At 43.3% G+C, this 23,553-nt stretch overlaps 1 protein-coding gene across 2 annotated transcripts in view; it reads left to right on the top strand.

Moving 5' to 3' along the window:
• GEMIN8 (gem nuclear organelle associated protein 8) overlaps positions 1 to 23,553 on the top strand; it is a 40,655-nt gene that overhangs the window by 8,886 nt on the left and 8,216 nt on the right. For both annotated transcript variants that reach the window (XM_081199548.1, XM_081199549.1), the window contains one exon: positions 2,365 to 2,803. In XM_081199548.1, the coding sequence (XP_081055674.1) occupies positions 2,365 to 2,803 (439 nt within the window). The remainder of the gene's footprint in view (positions 1 to 2,364; positions 2,804 to 23,553) is intronic.

Below are 23,553 nucleotides of genomic sequence, written 5' to 3'. Positions count from 1 at the left end.
TAAATTAACAACAGCTAGGCAAATCAGCCAGCTGTATTCCGCTTTCTTTGCCTCAGTCGCCACCAAGATCCGCTTGAGAAACCGTTTGGTTAAAAAGAACAGCTGATAATATTTTGTGCTTCAGCATTGCCTTGCAGCGGAGCAGGAGTGTGTGTGTGTGTGTGTGTGTGTGTGTGTATAAGTAAGTAAGTAAGTAAGTAAGTAAGTAAACAGTCACTCAAAACTGTTAGAACTATTGGTGATGTATCCTTAAAAATTCAGTGAGTAAAGCTAACAAACCTTATTAAAATATAGTGCAGTTGCTTTCAAAATGGATACAGTCTTGACTTGGCTATGTGACGAATTCAGAGCTACATAGGTAAAGGTAGCATGTTAGGGGAAAGGTTAAGCTAATGGACATTTGATGTGGGTCACTTTCAAATGCACAGCGATCCATGTACTTTTTGAGATGATAAAGTTCTGGGATGCAATTCTACCAATATGCTCTGAATGGTACAATCACCACCTGGCATTTTATTTTCATCCAGAATGTGGTATACCAAGCCCGGAACCGAATTGATTCGGTTAGATCCAGACTTGGTAATACTTAAGAGTAGACCCACTGAAATAAATAGGGCTTCTACAGCTAAGGCTGCAATCATAACAAGAAAGTAAGCCCCATTAAATTAAACAAGAGTTGGCGTGGTTAGGACTGCACTGTAAGTCCTGATGTTCCCAATATTATTTTCTGAAATTTTAAATATATACAAAATTGTGAATGCGTGAACTTTTTAATTTTAAAAGTTGCATATAAAAATAATTTGGAGCTATTTGCCCTTGTTCTTAAAAGCTGGTTTCCAAAGGCCATTGGGAGCAGTCCAGTGCCATTAAAATAATGGGAATGTTGCCATTGACTTCAGTGGGATGCATATCAAGCCCATTGTTAGGGCTCCGCCCCTCCCCCACCAAAGCCTTTCAGAGATGGGCTGGGAGGGGAGGGGGAGACTTCTACTTGTATTCAAGTATGTCTGACACAAAAAAGTGCGTCCTATTAGTCCATGGGAACCAGAAAGTGAAACTAGCCATAAACAAAAGGAGACTGACCTCTTAAGACTCATTGTCAAAACTGAATGGCAAGAGTAAATACAATTAGGCTTTTGGAATTCATTTATTCTTAATAGTTTAGGGTGGAATACTCGCGCGGCAGAAGTCAATCCTGTCAAATTCTGAAGCGTTCAGGATTTTGCCTCCAAAATGTATATTCATAAAGCACGGAGACTCGGGGCTGCTTCATGACCTCAAGTTAATCTTGACAGCTTTTTCATGTTGAAATAAGAGTGCAATGTTTCTCACCATAGTAGTGAATTGGGGTTTTTTGGGGGGTGCCTAGTAGGGAGGGGGTGTCAGTGCCTTGGTTCATGTTGCCTTCACTTGATGGAGGAGCAGGACACCCCCCACACAGATGACATGGCATGTCGTCTTCCATGCCAACGCTAATAGTTTTGAGGTCCTGTTCACATGATTTCTCTCCTTTGAAAAAGAGGGAGAGAGCAATGGTATGCATGGAGGTCTATTCAGTTAGAGACCCCCAGGTCATCTGCATAGTGGAGGGGAGAAACACTAGATAACATATAAACTGGGACTGCCTTGCTAAATCTCTTGTCAGCTTAAATGCTTGAGGGATCTCTGCACTCCATTTAGCTCTCGCTCCACCGCTGTTTAGCTATTTGAGCATCCTTTTCGGCTTAAGCAAATGGGTCGAGTTTGTGCAGCCAGGTTCACAAGTGTGTGTTGACTGAGAGAGATTAATGCTTTATTGAACTGTTGCACGTTGTATCTTGCTGATTAGAGATGGGTTTTTCCACAGGCAAAGGAGGTTGCACATCTGATTGATTCTTCTCTGTTAACAAATGCTGGATTTAATTGTAGGTTGCCTTGAACAGAAGAAGGTGGCCAAGGAGCAAAAGGATACCCTAGTTACATGAGTGATTCTCTTCTGGCTTGGATGAATCAAGGGAAATGCTCTCCCTTACTTTAAGGATAGAGTTATAGTAGACACGGCACAAGCACAACCTGTGGCCTTATCTCTTATCCACTTGGAGCTAGTGAGCTACCCAATTTCAGGCTTCTGGGGGCTTCTGTCAACTTAGGTGATCTTAGGATTGGTGCAAAGCAACCAGTGCCTTATAAATCAAAATATTTTACCAACCACCTGAATGTGATAACCACCTAAGAGCCATGTTCTTGCAACTAAGCTAATAGTAGGACAGAAAGTTGCATCGCTTTCCGAATTAGTGGCAGGAATGGGCTGCATGAATTAATTGGGAGATGGAGGACATGCTGTAGAAATAATTGAATTTTTTAAATCTTTGCCCATGTTCTTAGGGGGATTCAGTGCCTCAAGAGAAAGGACCATGGTATTCCCAAAATGTCTATGCGAGATACTGGAAGCATTACAACCAAGCCATGGAGTGGATGAGCAGGCACCGATATGCTTACAGGAAAGCCATGGAGTCCTTGTACAATCTGCCATTTCCTCCTTCTGAAAGTCTTCCCAGTGGACGCTACTCTGATTGGGATGAAGGGGAGCCCTTGAGGACCGGGTCCTATTCTGCTTTCACACGAGGGAGCCAACCCAGGCTCCCTCCCAGGTCTCAACATGCCCCTCGTAATGCCGCAGGCAGAGGGGTCGTGGAGAGCGATTCCGAAACAGACACCGACTCTGAAGACGAAGGGGATATCGAGTGTGACTTGAGCAACATGGAGATCACAGAAGAGCTCCGTCAGTATTTTGAGCAAACAGAGAAACACCGGGAAGAGCTGCGTAAGTGCCTTCGACCATGTTCCCCATGTTATTAATACAGCTACACCCTTCTCTCTTTCTTTGATCTATAACATACTGTCAAGGGGCTGCCTCAGGTCTCAGCTCACAAAAGACCAACGCCAAGCTCTTCTTATATACAAGGATGTTTATTGGAGTTCATTATTGGTTCCACTACCGAGGCGCGCTGCCCCGCGTCTTTTAGCCTAGACGTTTGAAGTCCCCTCTGAGTCGGTCCCGCCTCTACACCAGCTTAAGAGGCTTGTGCTAGACCACCTCTTCCTGTCTTTCCTTTTCCGCAGGGTCTTTCTGCCCCCCTGGGTTCCTTCCCTCCTGCTTTCCCCTGACGCGGATCCCTCAGATGCCTGCTCCCCCCTCCTTCGTGCTTTGGGGCCAGGCTCCTCCTCCGGGCTCTGCATTTCCGCGCGCCTCCACATTTGAACTTGGCGCGCGTTCGCTACCCCTGACCTTCCTTTTGACAGTTACACTACTCCCTGTACTACTCTCCTCCCCTTCCGGCAGGACGTCCTGCCCCGATCTCCTTCCCCTGTCTCCTTCCTGCTCTGCTCCGTGTGTCACACTGGGAACTCCACCCTTCTCACTCCGTTCCTCCTGGGAAGCCGACCCCGATCTCCCACTCCCACTCGGGGTTTCCCTGCTGCTTCCCTGCTCCTGGCAAGTCCCCCCTGTGACCCCCCTTGGCTTGACCAGGGGCACCCCCTTCTGGGAATCCTCCGATTCACTTGAGAGACTCATGGAAGACCTCAAGTCATTGTCATCCTCTTCTTCACTGTCCTGGGTTTCTTCCCCATCACTCTCCGTCTCCCCCCTCACCTGTGCCTCTGTCCCTGAACCCCTGACACATACATATATACATACATAGATTTAGTGATCAGTTTTTGGCTGCCTTTTAGGACCAAGCCCCCACAAGCCAGCTTACACACATAAAATATATGAACATGGCAATGTTTGATGAAAAATGCAAATCTCAATAAAATACAATGAAAAACAGCACTGGAAAGTAAATAATAACAAGATTACAATAAAGCTCTAGTAGCAGCTCAGCCCAGAATAATAACTTTTAAAGCAAACTGAGCAATTGAGTAGCAGGTCAAACATGTCCAAGGGGCATACTTTCAAAATCCCACCTCGTCTGAGGAGCTTGGGGTGACAGAATTTGAATCCAGATCTCTCTGGTCCAAGGGTTCTAGCTCACTTAAGTTTTACTCAGAGTACACCCACTGAAATGAATGGGCCTAATTTTAATTGGTCTACTCTAAGTACGAGTAATGTTGGATTCAAGCCCAAGATTGTAGTTATATACACACCATGCTCTCATAGCACTTTTAACAGTCATTGGGTTGCATTCAATGTAGCACTAAGGTGAATATTCTGCCCTCCTCTCCTCCCCATGTGCGCACCCCTAAATCTGCTCAGTGTTTTCCCACAACTGCCGGGAGCGGTTAGTTGAATGCTGCCCATAGCATCCCCCAAAGAACCCTGAGAGTGGTCATTTGCTAAGAGTGCTGTGAGTTTTCCGGAGAACCTTCACAGAGTTGCAATACCCATCTTTAAATGTGTATCGCGGATGTTGACCTATATCTGCAACACAAAGCTGCACCTTTGTTTAGGTTTACATGCAGGGCATGGCATGGCATGTTAAAGGAGAGAGGCAGAACTGGCCTAGTGGGCTTTTCTGGGAGGAAAAACCCTGCCATTAAGAAATCCCACCCCCTTCTTGAAGTCTTTGATCTAATGGCACTGGAATTCAGAACCTGAATTTGTGCACCTCTATCAGTCTACCACTAAAAGGAGTCCCCTGTTAGTTCTTGTTATGCCACCCCACCATCTACCTTACGTCCTTTTGCTGCCTGCAGAACTGCTTCTTCAGTTTGTTTACCATGGCAGAAACATTCCTAGAAAACCCTCTTCTTGGCTGAGCCTGAAAGCCATAGGGTGTTGTCAGTGTACTTTTTAATACAGTGGTACCTCGGGTTACGAACAGTCCTGCTTACGAACGCTTCAGGTTATGAACTGCACAGACCCGGAAGTAGATGTTCCGGGTTGCGAACATTGCCCCGGGATACGAATGCAGTCCGCTTCTGGGGCCACGGGAGGCCTATGTAGGGAATGCACGCCTCTGGTTAAGAACGGACTTCCGGAATGAATTAAGTTCATAACCTGAGGTACCACTGTATAGACATATGAATCTGGCACTTTTAAGGTTAAGTTGAGCAGATAGTTGGAGCAGCCCAATGGAAATTGCTGGCTGTGTTGTTGGAAGTCTGGAGGAAGCCCTGACGTAACCTATAATATGGATCAGCCATTTGTTTTTCTTTCTTTCTTCCTTTGGCTTGATTCCAGGACATCTTTAACCTCTGAGTACTGCAGGAAGTTGGCTTTCTCTCTTTCCAGCCCAACTATATTCCACTTTCATAATCGGAACTGTGCTGTATTTGGGGAGAGAAGCCTTTAGACAAATCAGTAGCATCTTCTCTGTGTAATAGTTCGTTAAAATGCCTTGGGGTTAAAAGGGCTTTCGAGAGTTTTTTATTTTATTTGACTGGCGTAGTTTTACCATGTGAAGAAAATCATTATTCCCTTGTGCGTTTTATACGCAAAAATGCAGCGCCTGTTTTCTAAGCTAACAAGAGTCCCTTGCTCAGCAGCCGTTTCAGCCACTAGAGTGTCTATTAAGAATAACAGCAGAGATGGAGGAGGAAGAGTGTCTTTCCAACTCTATTATAGCCTAGAAGTGGTTTCCCCGCTCAGCCCCTTGAGACCTGGGTGTGTGGAAGAGATACACCAACACTGCCTTTAATTACATAGAGCTATTGATATTGCAGAGTGCAGTTTTTTAAGCAGAACAAAATTTCAGGGCGGAATTTGATTAGGCCAAATGCGATAACCGCATTATCGTGCTTCGTCTTTCATTCTCTGCAGAAAACCCCTCGTAATATATATTGATATTGACGGAACTGTAGACTGTTTAAAAAGATGAAAGAAAAATGCCAGGCATCATCACTATAATCTACAGTTCTCCCATGCTCATTGGCTGGAGGAGGTGGCGGGGGGGGGGGAGAGATAGTCTGAAGCACGGAACCTCCTGTGCTTGTAGAGGAATCCTTGCCATGGAGCCCTTCCCCACTTCTTTACTTAACAATAAGAATGAGGGTATTTCTCTTTCCATTTGTCCTTTTGTCCTGTTCTTTCAAGCCCTCAGCCTATTTTTCTCGGTCTCAATCCACAGTCTCTAGCCTCTTCACTCTGCATTCATTGATTTTTTTGATTTTTTAAAAAATTTTAATTTTTTTTTATATTTTTAAACATATTAATTGTCATACATACCACAAAACTTCACATCTTATACAATCTTTCTGGACTTCCATCAGCACCTCTGATGATCCCCAATTTTTATCATTTCTTCTGCATTTCTTAAATTTATATTGCCTTTAATTATCTTAACTAACATCTTCCTCTTTATCCAATTATGCAATAATTCAAATTATTCACCTCACAAAACTTCTTGCAAACCTACAAATGTAATCTGGTCATCACAATTACTTTTTTCAAATAGTCCGTGAATTTACACCATTCTTCTGTGAATCTCTGGTCCCGCCGGTTTCGAATTCTTCCTGTTAGTTTATCTAATTCTGCATAGTCCATCAATTTCATCCTCCAATCATTCATTGATTTTTAGTAGGACACTGGCACTGGCCGGGTTCAGCCAACCATGGTTTCCTCTTAAAAGAATGCACTTCTGCTTCTGAACTAAGCACAGTTCCTCACAGCATTAGAACTCAGAAATTTTAGTTCTAAGTGCAGTTAGGTGATGGTTATCAAACCATGGTTTGAAATCATAGTTTGTTAGCTAACTTCAGCTCCTACGTTTGGACACAGTGGAGAACTGTGATTAGTTCGAAAGTTGAAGTTGAAGCCTGTGGCCGGGGGGGAGCTATCTGTAATCCCCATGAGGGCAAATGCTGGGATGAATGCTGGTTCTTTTGCATCCCTAAAATCTACCCCACCCTCTTTGTGCAACTTACCACTGCTCATTGCCCACTTTCCTAGTATGCAAAGTGAGGGCAGTCCAGAAATTTTAAGGTGCTTTGACAGGTACTGAGGCCTGTGGAGCTTGTCATCTTCACCCTGCAGCAAGACCTCCAGACCAAATCCAGAGTTGTGGACCTCGTTTGGGGTTTTCAGGAGACAGTGGGGGGAAACTATCTTCCAGATTAATTCCCAATCAGATTTAATTCTGATTGGGAGTGTGGTAGGTTTGCCCATTACTAGTGATGCGTTGTGACTTGATACATGGTTTGCTGGCTGTGCCCATGGAATGTTCTGGAAAATCCCAAGCGGTTGAGAGGTGTGGTCAAGACTGAATATAATCCTTTTAAAAAAACCTACTTCATATTCTTTGGAGTCAAGGGTAAAGAAAAAAGAACAATAATTGTCCTTAAAATATTTTTCATTCCTTCCTTCCTGCTTTCCGCCCTCACTCCAGGAACCTCTTCAGATTCTGACAGCCTGTGGGCTTCTATACACTGCAGCCTCAGTTCTGTGCGCTGCCTCGACTCCCAACTTTGACAGTGAAGCATTTTTTAAACTGGCAACTCCTGAAACCCTGTGCCTGATTTAGCACTCCAATAAGGATGTGTTGTGTCTCTCCCCCTCCCTCCACCAAACCCACTCTTTTTTTTCTCTCTCTCCCTCTCTCTTCAAACAGCTTTTCTTTTCTTTCCTTGAATTCTTCTCAAGTGCTCTCCAACCCTTTGTAATTCACATCATGTGCTAGGCTCCTAGATGGCCCCCAAACTAGCTGTGCTAACCGTGCTTAGCTGAGCTTTTACAATATGCCAAGTTATTTACATCATTGCGCTGTAGAGAGTCGTATACCGCAGGCAAAGTGTGGAAACAACTGTTAGAAAGCTACAAAATGATTCCTTCCCAGCAGACCTCATCCATTTGCTTCTTCTTCTTGTTGTTTTTTCAGTAAGGAAATAAGGCTGCAGTTTTGCACACACTTACCTGGGAGTAATCCCAGTAGAATTCAGTAGGATTTTGAAGTAGACGATGTACATAGCATTGCAGTATAAGACTTTACATCCGGTGATTCTCCCTCCCACCACCGTATTCAAAATTATTTAATAGCTTACATTATTGCTTTAAATTGGCAACTCTTTCTCATTGTTCCTTGCAGAACTGGTAATTCTAACCTGCAGGAGACTTTTTGTGGTTGTGTTTAAATGACTTCCCAGAGGCTGTTTATGAAGAGCATGAAGTCATTTTTCCGGGTTATTGCACCTGTCAGATGTATCCAGTATTCTGTTGTGAAGCTATTCAGAAATGCTGGTTATAAAGAACACGAGACAGCAAAATAGCCCTCTTAGATTTGCCGAGAAGTTCTTAAAACTGAAAGGAATATAAAACACTGGCAAAAGCTTGCAGAGTTCTCTAATGATGGGTGGCCTCACTTTCAACACATCCATGCTCAACCTAAGAATTTTCTTTGACTTTGATTTTTCTGCATATTAAATCAAGCAAGATTAAAATCAAAAACATAATAGAAGGCTGCTTATTTGCTGAACAGAAGACCTGAGGCTCCCCTGCTCCATTGCAGTAAGGTAAAGGTAAAGGGACCCCTGACCATTAGGTCCAGTTGCAGACGACTCTAGGGTTGCGGCGCTCATCTCGCTTTATTGGCTGAGGGAGCCGGCGTACAGCTTCTGGGTCATGTGGCCAGCATGACTAAGCCGCTTCTGGCGAACCAGAGCAGCGCACGGAAACGCTGTTTACCTTCCCACCAGAGCGGTACCTATTTATCTACTTGACGTGCTTTTGAACTGCTAGGTTGGCAGGAGCAGGGACCGAGCAACGGGAGCTCACCCCATTGCAGGGATTTGAACCGCCGACCTTCTGATTGGCAAGTCCCAGGCTCTGTGGTTTAACCCTTTTTAGTACAGCAGCACCTCGCAGTGCGAGTGGGGCTAACAATTAGGTATCACTTGCTGCTGCTGCTACATAAGGACTTTTTTCATTGTGTTACTTTCTGGAGCAACTGTAGGTTGCAGGACAACTGAGCTCTGCAGTATATCCAATCTGATCCTTGTCTTGCCTTGTGTCCAGGCTGAACTTGGCTTTGTCTTGCGCCCGAGTTGGGCTTTGCCTTGCCTCACCATATCACACAGTGGGATACCCAGAAAGTTTTTGCAAATCATGTTGCCTTTCTTTAGTGCATAGCGCTATGGCATTTGTTCTTGATCTTCTCAGTATTTTTTCTGCCCGTAACTTCTGCCAATGTGGGTATCTGCTTTAAAAAAAGAAGTAAATAAAACTTGCACATGACTTTTTGCTACCAAAGCCATTGAACAACCACGGGGGGGGGGCGTTAATGGCAAGAGGTAGTTTGGCAGGAAATTCACCATGCTTTCTTTATTTTAGGTAAGGAAATAGCATGGCCCCAAACACTGTATTGGGCTCAGGCTACCAAATTAATGTAAGAGACAGCGAACAAATTCCACTGGCTGTGCTTTGCAGAACTGAGATACATGGAAGCGTCATTTCTGAAACAAGCAAAAATTTAAACAGATTGGCAAATGGCTGGGGCAGATGCTATATTTAGGGACTATGGGGAGCTTCATGTTGATGGCTCCTTGCAGAGAGCAGTAGACAATTCTCCTCAGGATTCTGGACTTTCCCACCATCAGTGTCTTTTCTAAGCTTGGCCTTTTTATGGATTTGCTCTGCTAGTGTCTGCAGCTGCCTTAAGGGCCTCCTGTAATTTTTCTTCCCTTCCATCTTCCTTCAGGGGAGCCTGTAAGAACAGCAGTTGGCGAGGGGAGCAAGTGATATTACTGCCAGGAGCACCTCTCAGGAAAACTCATTCCCTCCCTCTGAGATTTCTTGTCAGAGCCCCACACTTGGCCCGTAACCTTGAAATCCTGTTTCTGTTTCCTGTGCTTTCCCTTTTCCCAGGAAAGTCCAGCTTTCTCCCAGCTGCTGATTTTACTGTGGTTTGGTTTTTATGAGAGGAAGATCGAACTGCACTCTGTTTGGTCCAAACATTTAAGATCCTTGATTAGATTATATTAATTGCCTGTTTCTCATTTGTTGCTTCGCATCATGAGACATTTTATGCTTCCTTTTCTTTTATAGTCATGTATTGCCTTTTATTAAAAATGGAGCTAAAAAGCTTGGAAATGATAGATTCCTTGAAAAAGGAGACGAAATAAAGAGGCAGATAACAGGCCTCATCAGATGGGCAGCGTGTAAATAAATTATTATTATTATTATTATTATTATTATTATTATTATTATTATTATTATTCACCACCATCCCCTTCCCAAGACCTTGTGGCCTAACAATTTTTACAAGATGTGGAAGAATACCTCCTTATGTTTTTATCTCATTCAGAAGAGACATTTATTTTGAAAAAAAATGTGTCTGAGAGTGAGTAAGCGAGAGAGATTCTACATTTTAATGTTAAATATTTTAATCATAGAATTGTAGAGTTGGAAGGGACCCTGAGGGCCATCTCGTCCAACCCCCTGCAATGCAGGAATATGCAGCCATCCCATAACGGGGATCGAACCTGCAACCTTGGCATAATGAGCACCACGTTCTAACCAACTGAGCTATCCATGCACTGGTGTTAGCATATATATTTAATGTTAATGTTTAATATCTCCCTAATGTTAGATTTCCCTAATGTTGTATATCTAATGCCCCCACTATTAGGTAATGCTGTCACAATGCCACCCAGGGGATCCGATTGTGTAGCAAAATGTGCTTCTGCACTAGACCACAGTCCAAATTCTGGAAGCCTGCTATATATAAGCCAGAAATTAAGCATTTGGATGTTACAGTGACATTTCAGATTCCAGGAGAGACAAGTGGGAGGCAACAGCAGCCTTCAAAAGCCAGATCCTGGATTCCAGTCAAGTTTAAATTAGAATCTGTTCTAAGAAGAACCAGATTAACATGCCAGTTTACTTTAACCAAAAAGTTAAGTTTATTCACAGAACAAATGGAACGTAGAATTTCACTCCAAAAATAAACAGAGAAAATGTGAATTCTGACTTCTAATGCTTGTGTTAACTGATTAGAGAGGCAGTTAATTTAACTCTACACCAAAATATCCTCAGCACCAGGCAGCAGGTTTGAGTTAGAAATAAAAAGTCCCCCCTCTGTCCCCTGGGCAGAAGATGAAACATGGAACTAGGAAGCAGGGCTTTTCTAGTTTGTAACCTTAGCATAAACTTTGCTGTTTATTTATAGGAACTTGTCTGCAGAACTGATGCATGCATGAATGAATAAAATCTTTATTGCTAAAAACTATAAGCCATCACAATGCATAGAATACAAATAATTAATTTAAAACTGAACAGCAACAACAGCAAACCAAACATACAAAAATGCAAAGATCACACCTTGCATCCCCTGCTGTCAGACCAAGATTAACCATTGGATACAACATTTTGCATGCACACACAGACAGAGAAGGTTAGGGATCTGGGCGAAACAGAGGCTGGATACAGACTTTTAGTTATCTGCCGTTTTGTACAAGATAACCTGTTGAATCCCTATCTTTCTGCAACAGATGTTGCCCAGTGGCTCAGTCCCATGCCACTCTTAAATGTGTTTAAAATTTGAATCATGCTCTCACTGAAACTTCTCCCATGATCTGCCCATCCCATGTGATTAAACCACATCAGATCTTGCCAGCTATTAGCTAAATCAGTTTTGAAGGTAGAATTCATCAGAAATATGTGACAATATGCCACTTTATAGTAAAGATAAAGGAACCCCTGACCATTAGGTCCAGTCATGAATGACTCTGGGGTTGTGGCACTCATCTCGCTCTATAGGCCGAGGGAACTGGCGTTTGTCCACAGACAACTTCTGGGTCATGTGGCCAGCATGACTATGCCACTTCAGACAAACCAGAGCAGCACACGGAAACACCGTTTACCTTCCTGCTGGAGCAGTACCTATTTATCTACTTGCACTTTGACATGCTTTCGAACTGCTAGGTGAATCTCACAGGGATTCAAACCGCTGACCTTCCAGTCAGCAAGCCCTAGGCTCTGTGGTTTAGACCACAGCGCCACCCGCTATTATTATTATAGTAATAAGCTCCATATTTGCTAGCTTTTTAATCTCGCCCTTTTTTTAAGGAACTTGAAAAAACACACAATGTTTGTACCCCTCAATTTCATTTTCACAATAGTCAACTCAAGCAAGCTGAACCCAAGGTCACCCGGTAGGTTATAGCTGTGTGGGGGTTATAGCTGTGTGTAGGTTATAGCTGTGTGGGGAACTGGACCTTGGGCCATACATAGTCCAACATCTGTCCATGCATATTTTCAGTTACAAATGTCACTATGATTACTGCTTTCCTCTCCAGTGAAAATGGCTCTTTCCTTGCAGAAGAGACAGCAAGGTGCATTTGAGACAGGAAGCTGCCTGATCTTCCCCAAATCAGATTTATTTTGCGAGTGTGTGTTTACTTCTCCAAAGAGAGCTGTTACATTCGTTCCTCGCTACCATAACTTTGCCCTTCAACTTTTGCCTTCAGTCCCTTGCCAAGTTTAATGTACTTTCTGAATGTAGCTAATTGTTTTAGAATGCTGCAGCGCGTCGCAAAATACAATTAGAAACCAATCTTAAACTTCAGATTTGAACGGAGTTTTTGTATTGGATTAAATAGCGCCGGTAATGGATATTATGATGTTTATCTAATTCTGTCAAACGTTGTAGTTTGAGGTTTATTAGGAAATGTGTTCCAGATGATTCAGAGCTGCCTTGCCACAGGCATCTGAGGACTTTTGCTCCATATTGAGATTGATGGGGAAGCAGGAGGGGAAGAACACACACACACACACACACACACACACACACACACACACACTGAAAGAGGAGAAAACACCTGTTCCTTCTGTAGTCCAGTCAGTTTGTAGCTGAGCCAAAAGTTTAAGGGCTAGTTTACAAATTGCTGTTTCTACATAAGGACAGCTCCTAGCCATAGCATCGAGAGTGGCTTGTCACTTTGTTCTACACACTACATCTGGATGTGGGAAATGGCTGCCATTTCAGACCGTGTTTTAGGAAAAGGTGTTCCATTCCCACCACCACAGCTGTGTGTTTCTACATTCTCCGGACTCAAGGTGTTCCAGTTAGCAGGAGAGCAAAGGAGACAGGATAAGGTGTCCTTCAGCCATGACAGCTGGTGCCAAACTGAGCAGCCTCTGCTCCCCTTACCTAGCATGTTACGAGGTCTTTGAACCGGAGCATATGACAACTATGCCGTCTTCTGAAAGGGTACAGCTTAAGGATGGGAGGCGTCCCTCTGCCAGGCAAATAATTGCACTTTCAATACTGGGCTTCTGCTCTGACATGCCATCACCACCTCTGCTACTGGAGGCAATTTCTGGAGGCTACAGAGCAGCTGAAATGGACCAGTCCATGGTCTTGGGGAAGAGGGGGAACGACATTAGAGCAAAGACCTTTCGCAGTCCATCATTTTGTTTCCTCAGCATTCTGTTTTTAGGCTGGAGTCATTTCAATGTGTGTACCCTACTAAGAGATTAGTGTGAAGAGAAACTCTTTTCGGAAGCACTCAGTTCTGTTGGAGAGTCTTCTGTATTGTCCTGAGCTTGCTAAAGGGTGTGGTGCTGGTAATTCAATGAGTGTCTTGGGTTTCTGTGATGTCATGGAAGGTCACAAGCATTTTAACTATTCCAGGGCAGCCAACATGGTGCCCTCAACGTATTGCCAGACTACAACTCCCAACATCCCTGACCATTGCCCATACTGACTGAAGCTGATGGCAGTTGGAGAAACATCTGGGGGGCATGTTGTTGGCTCCCCCCTATACTAAGTGAATGAGCTGTGTGTGAGCTTTGCTCCATTTTGTGCAAAGGGCAAAACCCCTCCCCCAAGCCATCCCTTTATATGTAAACGGGGCAGACATTTGTCATGTCTAGTGTGTCTCTCTGTCATGGCTCCTGTCTGAAGAAAAAATGAAATGTGTTCATTGTCTTTGAGAGGCCTTTCTGAAGTAAAATAAGACATGCTTGTAGTGGTTACATTTTTTTCAGTGACAGGCTCCAGTGGGCATTGTAGGCTAATATTTCTTTTATTCACTCCAGATCCTGTTTTGGTTTTTTGTGTGACACCTCATTCATTCTTGTCAACCTGTCTGTTATTTAAAGACTGGCTGTATGTCTGAGCACACCTGGATGAAGGGGAGGGAGACTGAATTGATACTTGTCGCTTGGGGAGACTTTATGATGAAATGTGGCTGGGGACCAGTAAATCAGTCAGACATGTGAAAGCACATTAGCAATACTTGGACAAAGCATCAGCGAAACTGTCCACTTAGTGATAAAAATGTCACTTAGAATAATTTGCTCTTCATGCTGCAGCTGGATAGCTCCACAGCTGGAAGGCTCATGTTGCCATTGTAAAATGCTGCGACATAATTATATTGTATAGGTTGAAACAGTTGTGCTACTTGGTGGGAACTCTTGTCCTTTGTTTTTCCCAGGGAGATTTCAGAAACTCTGACCAATTCCCTTATTTGTTTGTTTTTATAGAAAGATCCTTCAAGTATAGTTGATGTTCTTGCAGTCTATCAAACTTCAAAGGGGCAGCCTTTCAATCTCCATAGTTATAAAGTGTGATTCTTGGATAGTGCAATGATCACAGAAATAATACATTTCAGTAAAATATTGCTCTAATGTCATTGGTCCAATGATAGTGTTACTTGAATATGTATGGGAGGACACAGTTGGCTCTTGAAACCAAACATCTGTTACGTGGCCAACTGGACCATCTCAGTTGGTAGAGCATGAAACTCTTAATCCCAGGGTTGTGGGTTTGAGCCCCTTGTTGTTGTTGTTTATTGTATACCACCCTATACACACAGGTCTCAGGGTAGTTAAAGGATAAAATCACAATATAAAAACATGAAATACATAATCAAAATAAAAACAAGAACAACTCAATAACCCCCCTCCCCATTTTGGGCAGAAGATTCCTGCGTGGCAGGGGGTTGGACTAGATGACCCTTGGGATCCCTTCCAACTCTGCAATTCTATGATTCCAGGCTTCTCTGTGGGTCTTTCCAGATGATTCAGGAGCTTGAGGGTTGCAGAGGAAGCAGGAAATGGCCAGGCCAAGTCAAGTCCAATCGGAGAGCAGGCCAGGCCAGGACCTTGGACAGCTCCAAAGCAGCCCTGGTTTGTTCCACCTCTGGCTGGTTAAAACACCCTGGCCTTATTTTGCAATTTGTGAGGCTGGGAAAAGGGGCGGGAGGCTAATCCTCTGAGTCAGAAGACAGTAGTGGGCAGGAGGGGCCCAGATAAGATGGTTCTCTATTGGGCCTCCTTGGTGAACCTCTGCCCATTAATTACAATGGGACTACGCTGAGTATAACTGACACTGGAGACAATCCCAATACTGTATTTCGGGGTGGTGAATCTTATAGCCTGCAGGCCCTTGTTACCTTAGAAAAGCACCATTTCTCTCTCTCTCTCGTGCAACACCAGCTTTGGAAGGGATTAGATTAATGGACCTGACTAACGTAGGTCCTTTCAGTGTGTCTCCTCCAAATAGAGCTCAGTTGACTATGACCCTTGGTTTTTCTGTGCCTGTGAGACTCTGAACTTCACGGTTGTGGTTGCCCACATTGGGCAAAAAAGATGCCTTCATTGCAGCGGGTTGGACTAGATGACCCTCATGGTCCCTTCCAAATCTACGATTCTGTGATTCTATGAGAACTCTATGAAAACTCTCCGGTGGAGATATCTGGGCTTTTATCATGGCACTGGCGTTTCCACAGCCAAACACAAAACAGCAGTAAAGAGAGGAGGGTTCCTGCTGTTTTTCCTTTCAGATTTTATTTCTTGTGATTTATTATTTACTGACTAGTTTTTTAAAAATAAAAATGGCCCGTTATTTTTGCAGGTATGCAGAGGCAGGTATAGCTTACAGAGTCATGCACCACAGCCTTATGCAATACTCTCCTATTAATATTGCAGAGGAGTAGGAGTGTCGACTGAGTCGGCTTTTCAAGTCAAAAATCCCTCATATAGAACACTCCTCAGACTTGCTATCTATCTTGAAAATTGCCCCCTCAGAACCTCCTCCTAGCCCACAGCAGGAAGTACTCTGGCTATACTACGAGTTTCTACATCTTTCTTGAACTGCATGAGTTTCTACTTCTTCGTTGAGTTGCATTAATTGTTTTGATGGATTTGTTGTTGTTGTTTGCTTTATATGCTCTTGTGTTTCATATTATAGTGATTGCAACATGTGTTGCTTTTTTAAATGCTACTGTGATTATTGCAAGTGGCTTTGACCTCAACATTTGTTGTTGGTTGAGTGGGATATAAATATTAACCCAGAAGCGCTTCTCCCCTTCACTGGCCTTAACAATATAATTCACAAGTAAACAGATTAAATAATTAGCATTTGGCTGCCCTTTTGTGACACCCAAAATCAGCTTCTGGAGGCAGACATCTCGCTTCACCTGATATTATGGCCGGCTCTGGAGAGAGTGTTTGGCTTAAGACCTCCTAATGGCAAAATGAGATTGTAGCTCCGTCTTCTGACTTGCCTCCTAGGATGAAGCAAAACGAAGAATTGAGGACAGTAGGACAGTATCCAGTAGGACAGTATCCAGACAGTATCCCTGTGGCCAGATTCCTCCTCTTCCAAGTCACACATTTAGCGTGTGAGTAAATGGCTATGCACCCATGCTGAGTGGCGGGTGCCATTGATTTAACCTGAGGGCTTTTAATTAATCTGTAGATTGAAAAAAGAAAGAAAAAAATGAAGCTTCGCACAGCTTATCTGTTAAGAGTGATCTGATGACAAAAAAGCAGAATATGAAGGACGACTAAAAGGGAGGGAGAGGAGGGGGACATAGGATTTCACTGCACAAACTTGTGTTCTTCAGTTATAACACCCTTAAGGGCCCCTTTGCTAAACTGATGGACAAGGCGGCCGGCTGGGTTGCCAAGAAGCATGGAAACAATTTTAATTTATTTTATTTTTTTACGTCCTGAGACCAGCTTTATTCTGATCGGTGGAACTTACGTTATCCTTTGTCTATGCACCAATAGTTACTCAGACAACTGCTAGACAGCTGGAGGTACTATTCCTGGCGGCAGGGTATTTGTATTTAAAGAAGTAGTAGTTAACAATCACATAGTGTGTTTAACACTTAGAATCTTTTACTGGGGAAATACAGAATATAGTAGGCATTACATCACACACACACCCCAGTTCTGCTTTGTTAAACCTAGCTTCACAAGAATACTTGATTTCTTTCATTGTGTGCATGTGTGTTTTACGTCTTTGAAAGGATGGAAAGATACTTTCTAAAACAATTGTCTCGTTTTATTTTGAAGTGACACCCACCCGTTACATTTACTTAAGGATTGCATTCCACTAAAATCATGTTACTTGAAATCAGCTTCTTCGTTCATAATTGAGTTTACAACTGTACTGATACTTTATTGATCTTATTATTGCTTAAAGCGCAGGCAAATATGATTATTGGCCAAATAGTTTTTGGTTTTCAGTCATTTTTATTTCAGTATATCAATGCATTATCCTAGTAGAATAGGATAATGCATTATACTAATAGACTGTGTGCAAAGTATGTGAGTAAAAACACACCAAGATGTGCTGAGTTTAATCCTCCATTAAATGCATCTACTGGCTTCGTCTGGTATCAGAGCTGTTGACGGAGACAGATTGGAGCCTTGCGGGGGGAGGAGAGACAGTGGAGCAGAGTCAGCTGGTCTGCCTGTAATCTTATTGCTGTAGACTTGATCCTTTCTAAAAGCAACTGCCAATGTCTGATCCTGCACTATTATTATTATTATTATTATTATTACTATTACTATTATTACTATTATTACTATTATTATTATTTGGTAATATTAGGGAATAGTTGGAAAGTACCGGACCAGATTTCATAGCAGCATCTGTAATGTATTGAAGTAAATTGAATGTGTGCTTACTGTGTCTTCTGGACTGGAGAAGACAATTCCCAGTGGCATAGCATAAGTCAGACAATGCTTCTCTGGCCCTTATGGAGGCAAGCAGGAGCATTATTATTCTTGTTGTTATTATTATTATTATTATTAATTATTATTATTTTATTTTCCATTTCTATCCCACCTTTCCTCCAAGGAGCTCAAAGTGGCTTATGTTTAATCCCCACAACAACCCTGTGAGGTAGGTTAGGCTGAGAGGCAGTGAATGAGTGGCCTACGGTCACCCTGTGAGCTTCATGGCAGAATGGGGCTTTGAACCCTTGTCTCCCAGGTCTTAGTCTGACACTCTAACCACAGCATCAAACCGGCTCTTTATTCTCTAATACTCTTTCTAATCTGGAACAACCCCTTGACTGTCCAAGGAAAAGCTTTTTTTCTCTCGAAATTTTTAGTTGTGGGGGGGAATGTATTGGCCTGGGGAGGTCTGTGAGTCCATATAATCAAGCTTGCAGTAGTACAATCAAATCCTTGGTTCCCACTTCTAAATGTGGTCCATTTTAGAGCCAGTTACCTGTTGAATCTCTGGCCAGCCTCACTTTTACTGAGCTGTGTTTTCAAGCTGTGCCCTCCGACGTCCTAGACGGAAGATATAACAGGGTACTGTATGAAGACAGACTTTGTATATGTGGGCAACCGTAGATGGAAGACATCTTGTACTATTTAGTATATTGCCCACTATACATCAGAGCCAGGAGGTGATTTCTCACCTGACCGTCCATGCAGGAAAGATGTCTCTCCCCGACAGAGAAGGTCCTAAATGCTTCAGTGACTCATAAAGTCACCCTTTTTGCTTTGGCGGCCATAAGGATCAGAAAGAAGACCATGGACATGCAGAGATCTAAATACAGTGGTACCTCGGGTTACAGACGCTTCAGGTTACAGACTCCGCTAACCCAGAAACAGTACCTCGGGTTAAGAACTTTGCTTCAGGATGAGAACAGAAATCGCGCGGTGGCGGCGCAGCAGGCCCCATTAGCTAAAGTGGTGCTTCAGGTTAAGAACAGTTTCAGGTTAAGAAAGGACCTCCTGAATGAATTAAGTTCTTAACCTGAGGTACCACTGTAGAGACCATTATTTGTGGCGTGACACCCCTTTTGCTTGTATTTATTTTTGATTCAGATTTGTCATGGCCAATGGCTAGTACAATAAAGTTATTTGGATTGGATTGGCTTGCAGTGGGAAAAGTAGACAGAGATAATATCTTTCTCAAATGCTAGAACTGGGTTCACTCAATGGAATTGATGGGTGGTAGGCCGGGGCAGGCAAAGTTAAGTGGAATTAATTGTGGCCCTTGACATGGTTAAGGTGCTTCCACCTGTCCCCATCTGGATGAGTGAGGTCTAAGTTGCCAAGCTGATACTTGGCTAACACTGGGTTGTATCTAATGCTAGCCCTAAGTAGTGTGGATCCATTGAAGTGAACAAACCTAAGTTAGTAATGTTCATTAATTTCACTGGTTCTGTTCTGAGCAAGACTAGTTGGCTTTCCACCCATTGTTCTCAGCAATGACATCCATTGGTAGGTACACTCTTACAAGCACCTTCTGAACAAGGAAGGCTTCTGAGGTCCACAGATCTTTGCCTATTTCCACCTAATTACACAAATCAGTTAATCTTCATACTTGGGATTTTCACAGCCCCAACCTGTTAGCAGAAAGCACCAGAAAAGAGCCCTTTGCTTTATGATTCGCAGCAACATTTGACTGGCTGATCTTAGATTAAAACGTGAACAAGAAGATGCCACTTGTCAGTTCACAATGGTTTGATAAGAGAAGAGTTAGGTTGACTAACATCAGTATTCTTTCATACTGATTTACTGCTGGGGGATTTCCTGCTTGGTATCAGTTTCAGCTATTTAAAATTACAGATCTTTTGAAAGACAATACTTCTCCATTTCAAGAAATGGCAGGCAGTGGGCCAATTTGGTTTAACTATCTTCAGATTAGAAATGTTACAAGGTCTCAGAAATACCAGAATAAACATGGGGAAACCTTTGCGGAAAAGCTCATACTGCCCCCTTTGCCAAGAGGATTAGTAAGTAAATGATACTATTTGATTCTGTCAATGAATAAGAGGAAATTACATTTCAAGCACAAATTGGAATGGGGTTTTGGGGGAAGTATATTTGATGATGAACGGATCTGATTGTGGGATAATATTGCAAAAAAAAATATTAATGTAACACTTGAGAGAGCCTTTTCAAAAGCCCAGTTCCACTGATATCTGCCCCCTGATAGAACTGTCAAAATGATATGAAATTCCTAGTACTATACTCAGAAACTCTGCTCTTGCAGTATCTTAAATGATGTACCGTATTTTTCGTCCCATAGGACGCACCTAGTTTTTTGGGGGGGAAATAAAGAGGGGGAATTCCTTTATTTTCCCCCCCCCAAAACCAGGTCAGGGAACAGCGGTATGGCGGCGCTCCGCCTCCTTGCTGTCCCCCGAGCTTGAGGGGCTGGCCAATGTCTGCCTGGCGCGAGGGGCTCTCCGCTTCAGGGCGCCTCGCACGCCGGGTGGCAGGCTGCTATCCGCAGCGTGGGGAGCCCTAGGGGAACTGCCGCAGGACTCCCCACGCTGCGGATGTCTGCCTGGCGCGAGGGGCGCTCTGCTTCAGGGCGCCTCGCGCGCCGGGCGGCAGGCTGCTATCCGCAGCGTGGGGAGCCCTGCGGGAGGTCCCGCAGGGCTCCCCATGCTGCGGATGTCTGCCCGGATGTGCGCACCGACCCCTCTCACTATTCAAGCTTCAGCGAAAGCCTGTATTCGCCCCATAAGACGCACACAGATTTCCCCTTCATTTTTGGAGGCGAAAAAGTGCGTCCTATAGGGCGAAAAATGCGGTAGTTTGGAAGTGATCATGTGTTCAGTAACTTCTGCCAGAATCTGTACTTCCAACACCTGGTGTCCTCCAGCTGTTGCTTGACTACAACTCCCATCATCCTTGAGCAACTGGTCATTCTGGCTGGGATTAATAGGAGTTGGAGTCCAACAATATCTGGAAGACACCAGGTAGAGGAAGGCTATGGTACTGTTTCATCATAGAAACAATTGCAGCCACTAGCTCCATCTAATTGGTATAAAACCGTTTTGGACACATGTTGCTTATTCTTCACATGCTAAGGAAGGAACAGAAACAGGCAACTACATAAAAAGGGTTTTTTTATTTATATCACATTGGAATGAGTATTTCAATGGTGATGTTCAATTATTTTCTTTATTTACACTTCTGTATGGTTGCTAATCTTTAGCATTCTAATTTTAAAAAGTGCCCTGAGTGTATTGTTCTTGCACCAGAACCCAAGCCTTCATTGGTTTTATAAACCATTGCTCCCGATGCTGCCAAGCAAGCTAGTTTAAATAAAGTAGTTATTATATGTATTTATAAAGAAGAAAATACGGTGTGTTTTTAAAAAGAAAACATTTTGATTTGATTCCATAGGGTTTTGGTTTTTTATCCAAGGATCTTTAAAAGGCCATTAGTTGATTACTCTTTCCAAAGACCCTACGATGTTGGAAAGAAATAATAATTTTGTAGATCAATGCACGGTTATTGCCAATTCGTCTCCCACTCTGCCTGTATTGAAACAGCCATTATGCTGATGTCTTATCGACAGCACCTTTCCTTACAGCAGTTTCAGTTGTGTATTTTCCTCTAGGAGTCCCCCAGCTTAAAAGGCATACCGTAGTTTGCACTGAATGCACTTGACTTGGAAAATATGGTTTCTGCCATATTGGATTTTCTCATACACCTCTTCCCTCTTTTGTAGGTTGGATAACCCACTGTTAGAAATTCCTCCTTTCTTCTTTGTCCAGTAAAACTCTCTGTCAGCACCTTAGCAGGCTCTATAGCACAGCACATTTCTGTTTTGTATTTTGACATTTCCCCTTTAGTTTGGATTTTTGTTTTTTGCCTGGGAAGAACAGTGTGTTGTAATGCCAAACTGATGGTTATTTTGGCCATTTGTGTGTAAATGCATCCTTATCTATAAGGAAAGGAAATGACATGTCTATGAATGGCAAGTTGCCTGTGTTTGTAATCCTTATGATAGTTTTATCTTATTCATAGCAGTTGGCTTCTACTGCAGTATTGTTGCCATCCTGGACAGCTCATCTATTTAACAGATCATTAAATCCTCATGTTGGCAGTATGATTTAGTGTCCATTCACTGTTACCTTTTTCTTCTGGAGGAGTTAGGTAGATCAGCTCCCATCATGGTCAATGGTAAGAGATGGTGGGAGTTGTACTTCAGCAAAACACCTGAGGTTTCACAGGTTGTAATAATAATTTGTTGTTGTTGTTGTTGTTGTTACCCCACCCACCTGGCTGACAACAGAATATTAAATACACAATAAAACATCAAACATTAAAAACTTCCCTAAACAGGGCTGCCTTCAGATGTCTTCTAAAGTCAGGTCGTTGTTTATTTCCTTAACATCTGATGGGAGAGCATTGCACAGGGCGGGCGCCACTACTAAGGAGGCCCTCTGCCTGGTTCCCTATAACCTCACTTCTCGCAGTGAGGGAACCGCCAGATGGCCCTTGGAGCTCAGTGTCCGGGCTGAACAATGAGGGTGGAGACGCTCCTTCAGGTATACTGAAATATGTTTGAAAGCACCAAAGAAGGGGCCACATAGCGCACAGTCATGTTTCTGTTTGTCCCACACAAGAACTCACTGGACTCCATACTTTTCAACAATTGGACTCACCTCAGAGGGATGTAAGCAGGTGTTGCATGGTCCCTTTCTTAGCCATCATTTTCTGGGCAATTCCAGCCCCATCATCATGCCCAAGTCATTCTAGCAATTGTTCTGTAAAATTGGCTGGATTAAGAGAGAGTGATTGACTTAAAATCACAGTAAGCTTTAAGGGTCTTCAAATCCAGTGCTCTGTCCCATGACATCGAATGCTCACATGCATAATGGTCCCAATTATATCACAAACAAACAAATCAGGAATATTTGTTAATTGAACCATGGATTGTGATTCTGGTTTTGAGAAGAACCAAGTTTCGCAATAGCACCCAGTGACGATAAAAATGAACATGCTTTGGTAACCTTTGCTTGCAACACAGTTTATAAATCTGCAAATTAATAGCATAAAAATACAATAAAATAGTTTAAAACAATTTAACGGTAAAATTTTAAAGAAGAGCAGATAAAACCAATAAAAGCTCAATCAACGATAAAACAGCAGAGGCCGCAATGAAACATGTTAAGATGAGCCATAAATAAAGACCAAAATCCAGTTGGCACAATATAAAGGGCCTGTTTAAATTCAGGAAGTCTTCACCTGGTTATCTCAGTTGGCTAGAGTAGTATTTTTTAAAAGTGTACTGTAGCACACTGAATGATGGTCAGGGGTGCCGTGGGCAACACTAGCCTCTCTCCCTCTTTCCTTCCCTCCCTCCTCTGATGCCCTCTTGCATCTCTGCCTCCCAAAGGCTTGCACAGCTGATTGTTGCAGCAGCCCTGCCTACAAGCTCCCCAGGCAAATGGTGCTTCTGGATCTGGCCAGGGGGTGCTGGTTGCAAGCAGCTGCCTGGAGGACTCCCAAGGAGAGAGGAAAGAAGAGGAGGCTGAGGGAACACTCCACAAAGGAGGGTGTTTGAAAAAGGGTGAGAGGCTGCTAGCTTGGCAGGCAAGGGGTGACATAGCTGGGCTCCTGAGCCCCACAGGGCT

This window comes from Podarcis bocagei (genome assembly GCF_964188305.1).
Source record: "Podarcis bocagei genome assembly, chromosome: 6".
NCBI lineage: Eukaryota > Metazoa > Chordata > Lepidosauria > Squamata > Lacertidae > Podarcis > Podarcis bocagei.
This window is presented reverse-complemented; position numbering and strand designations above follow the sequence as displayed.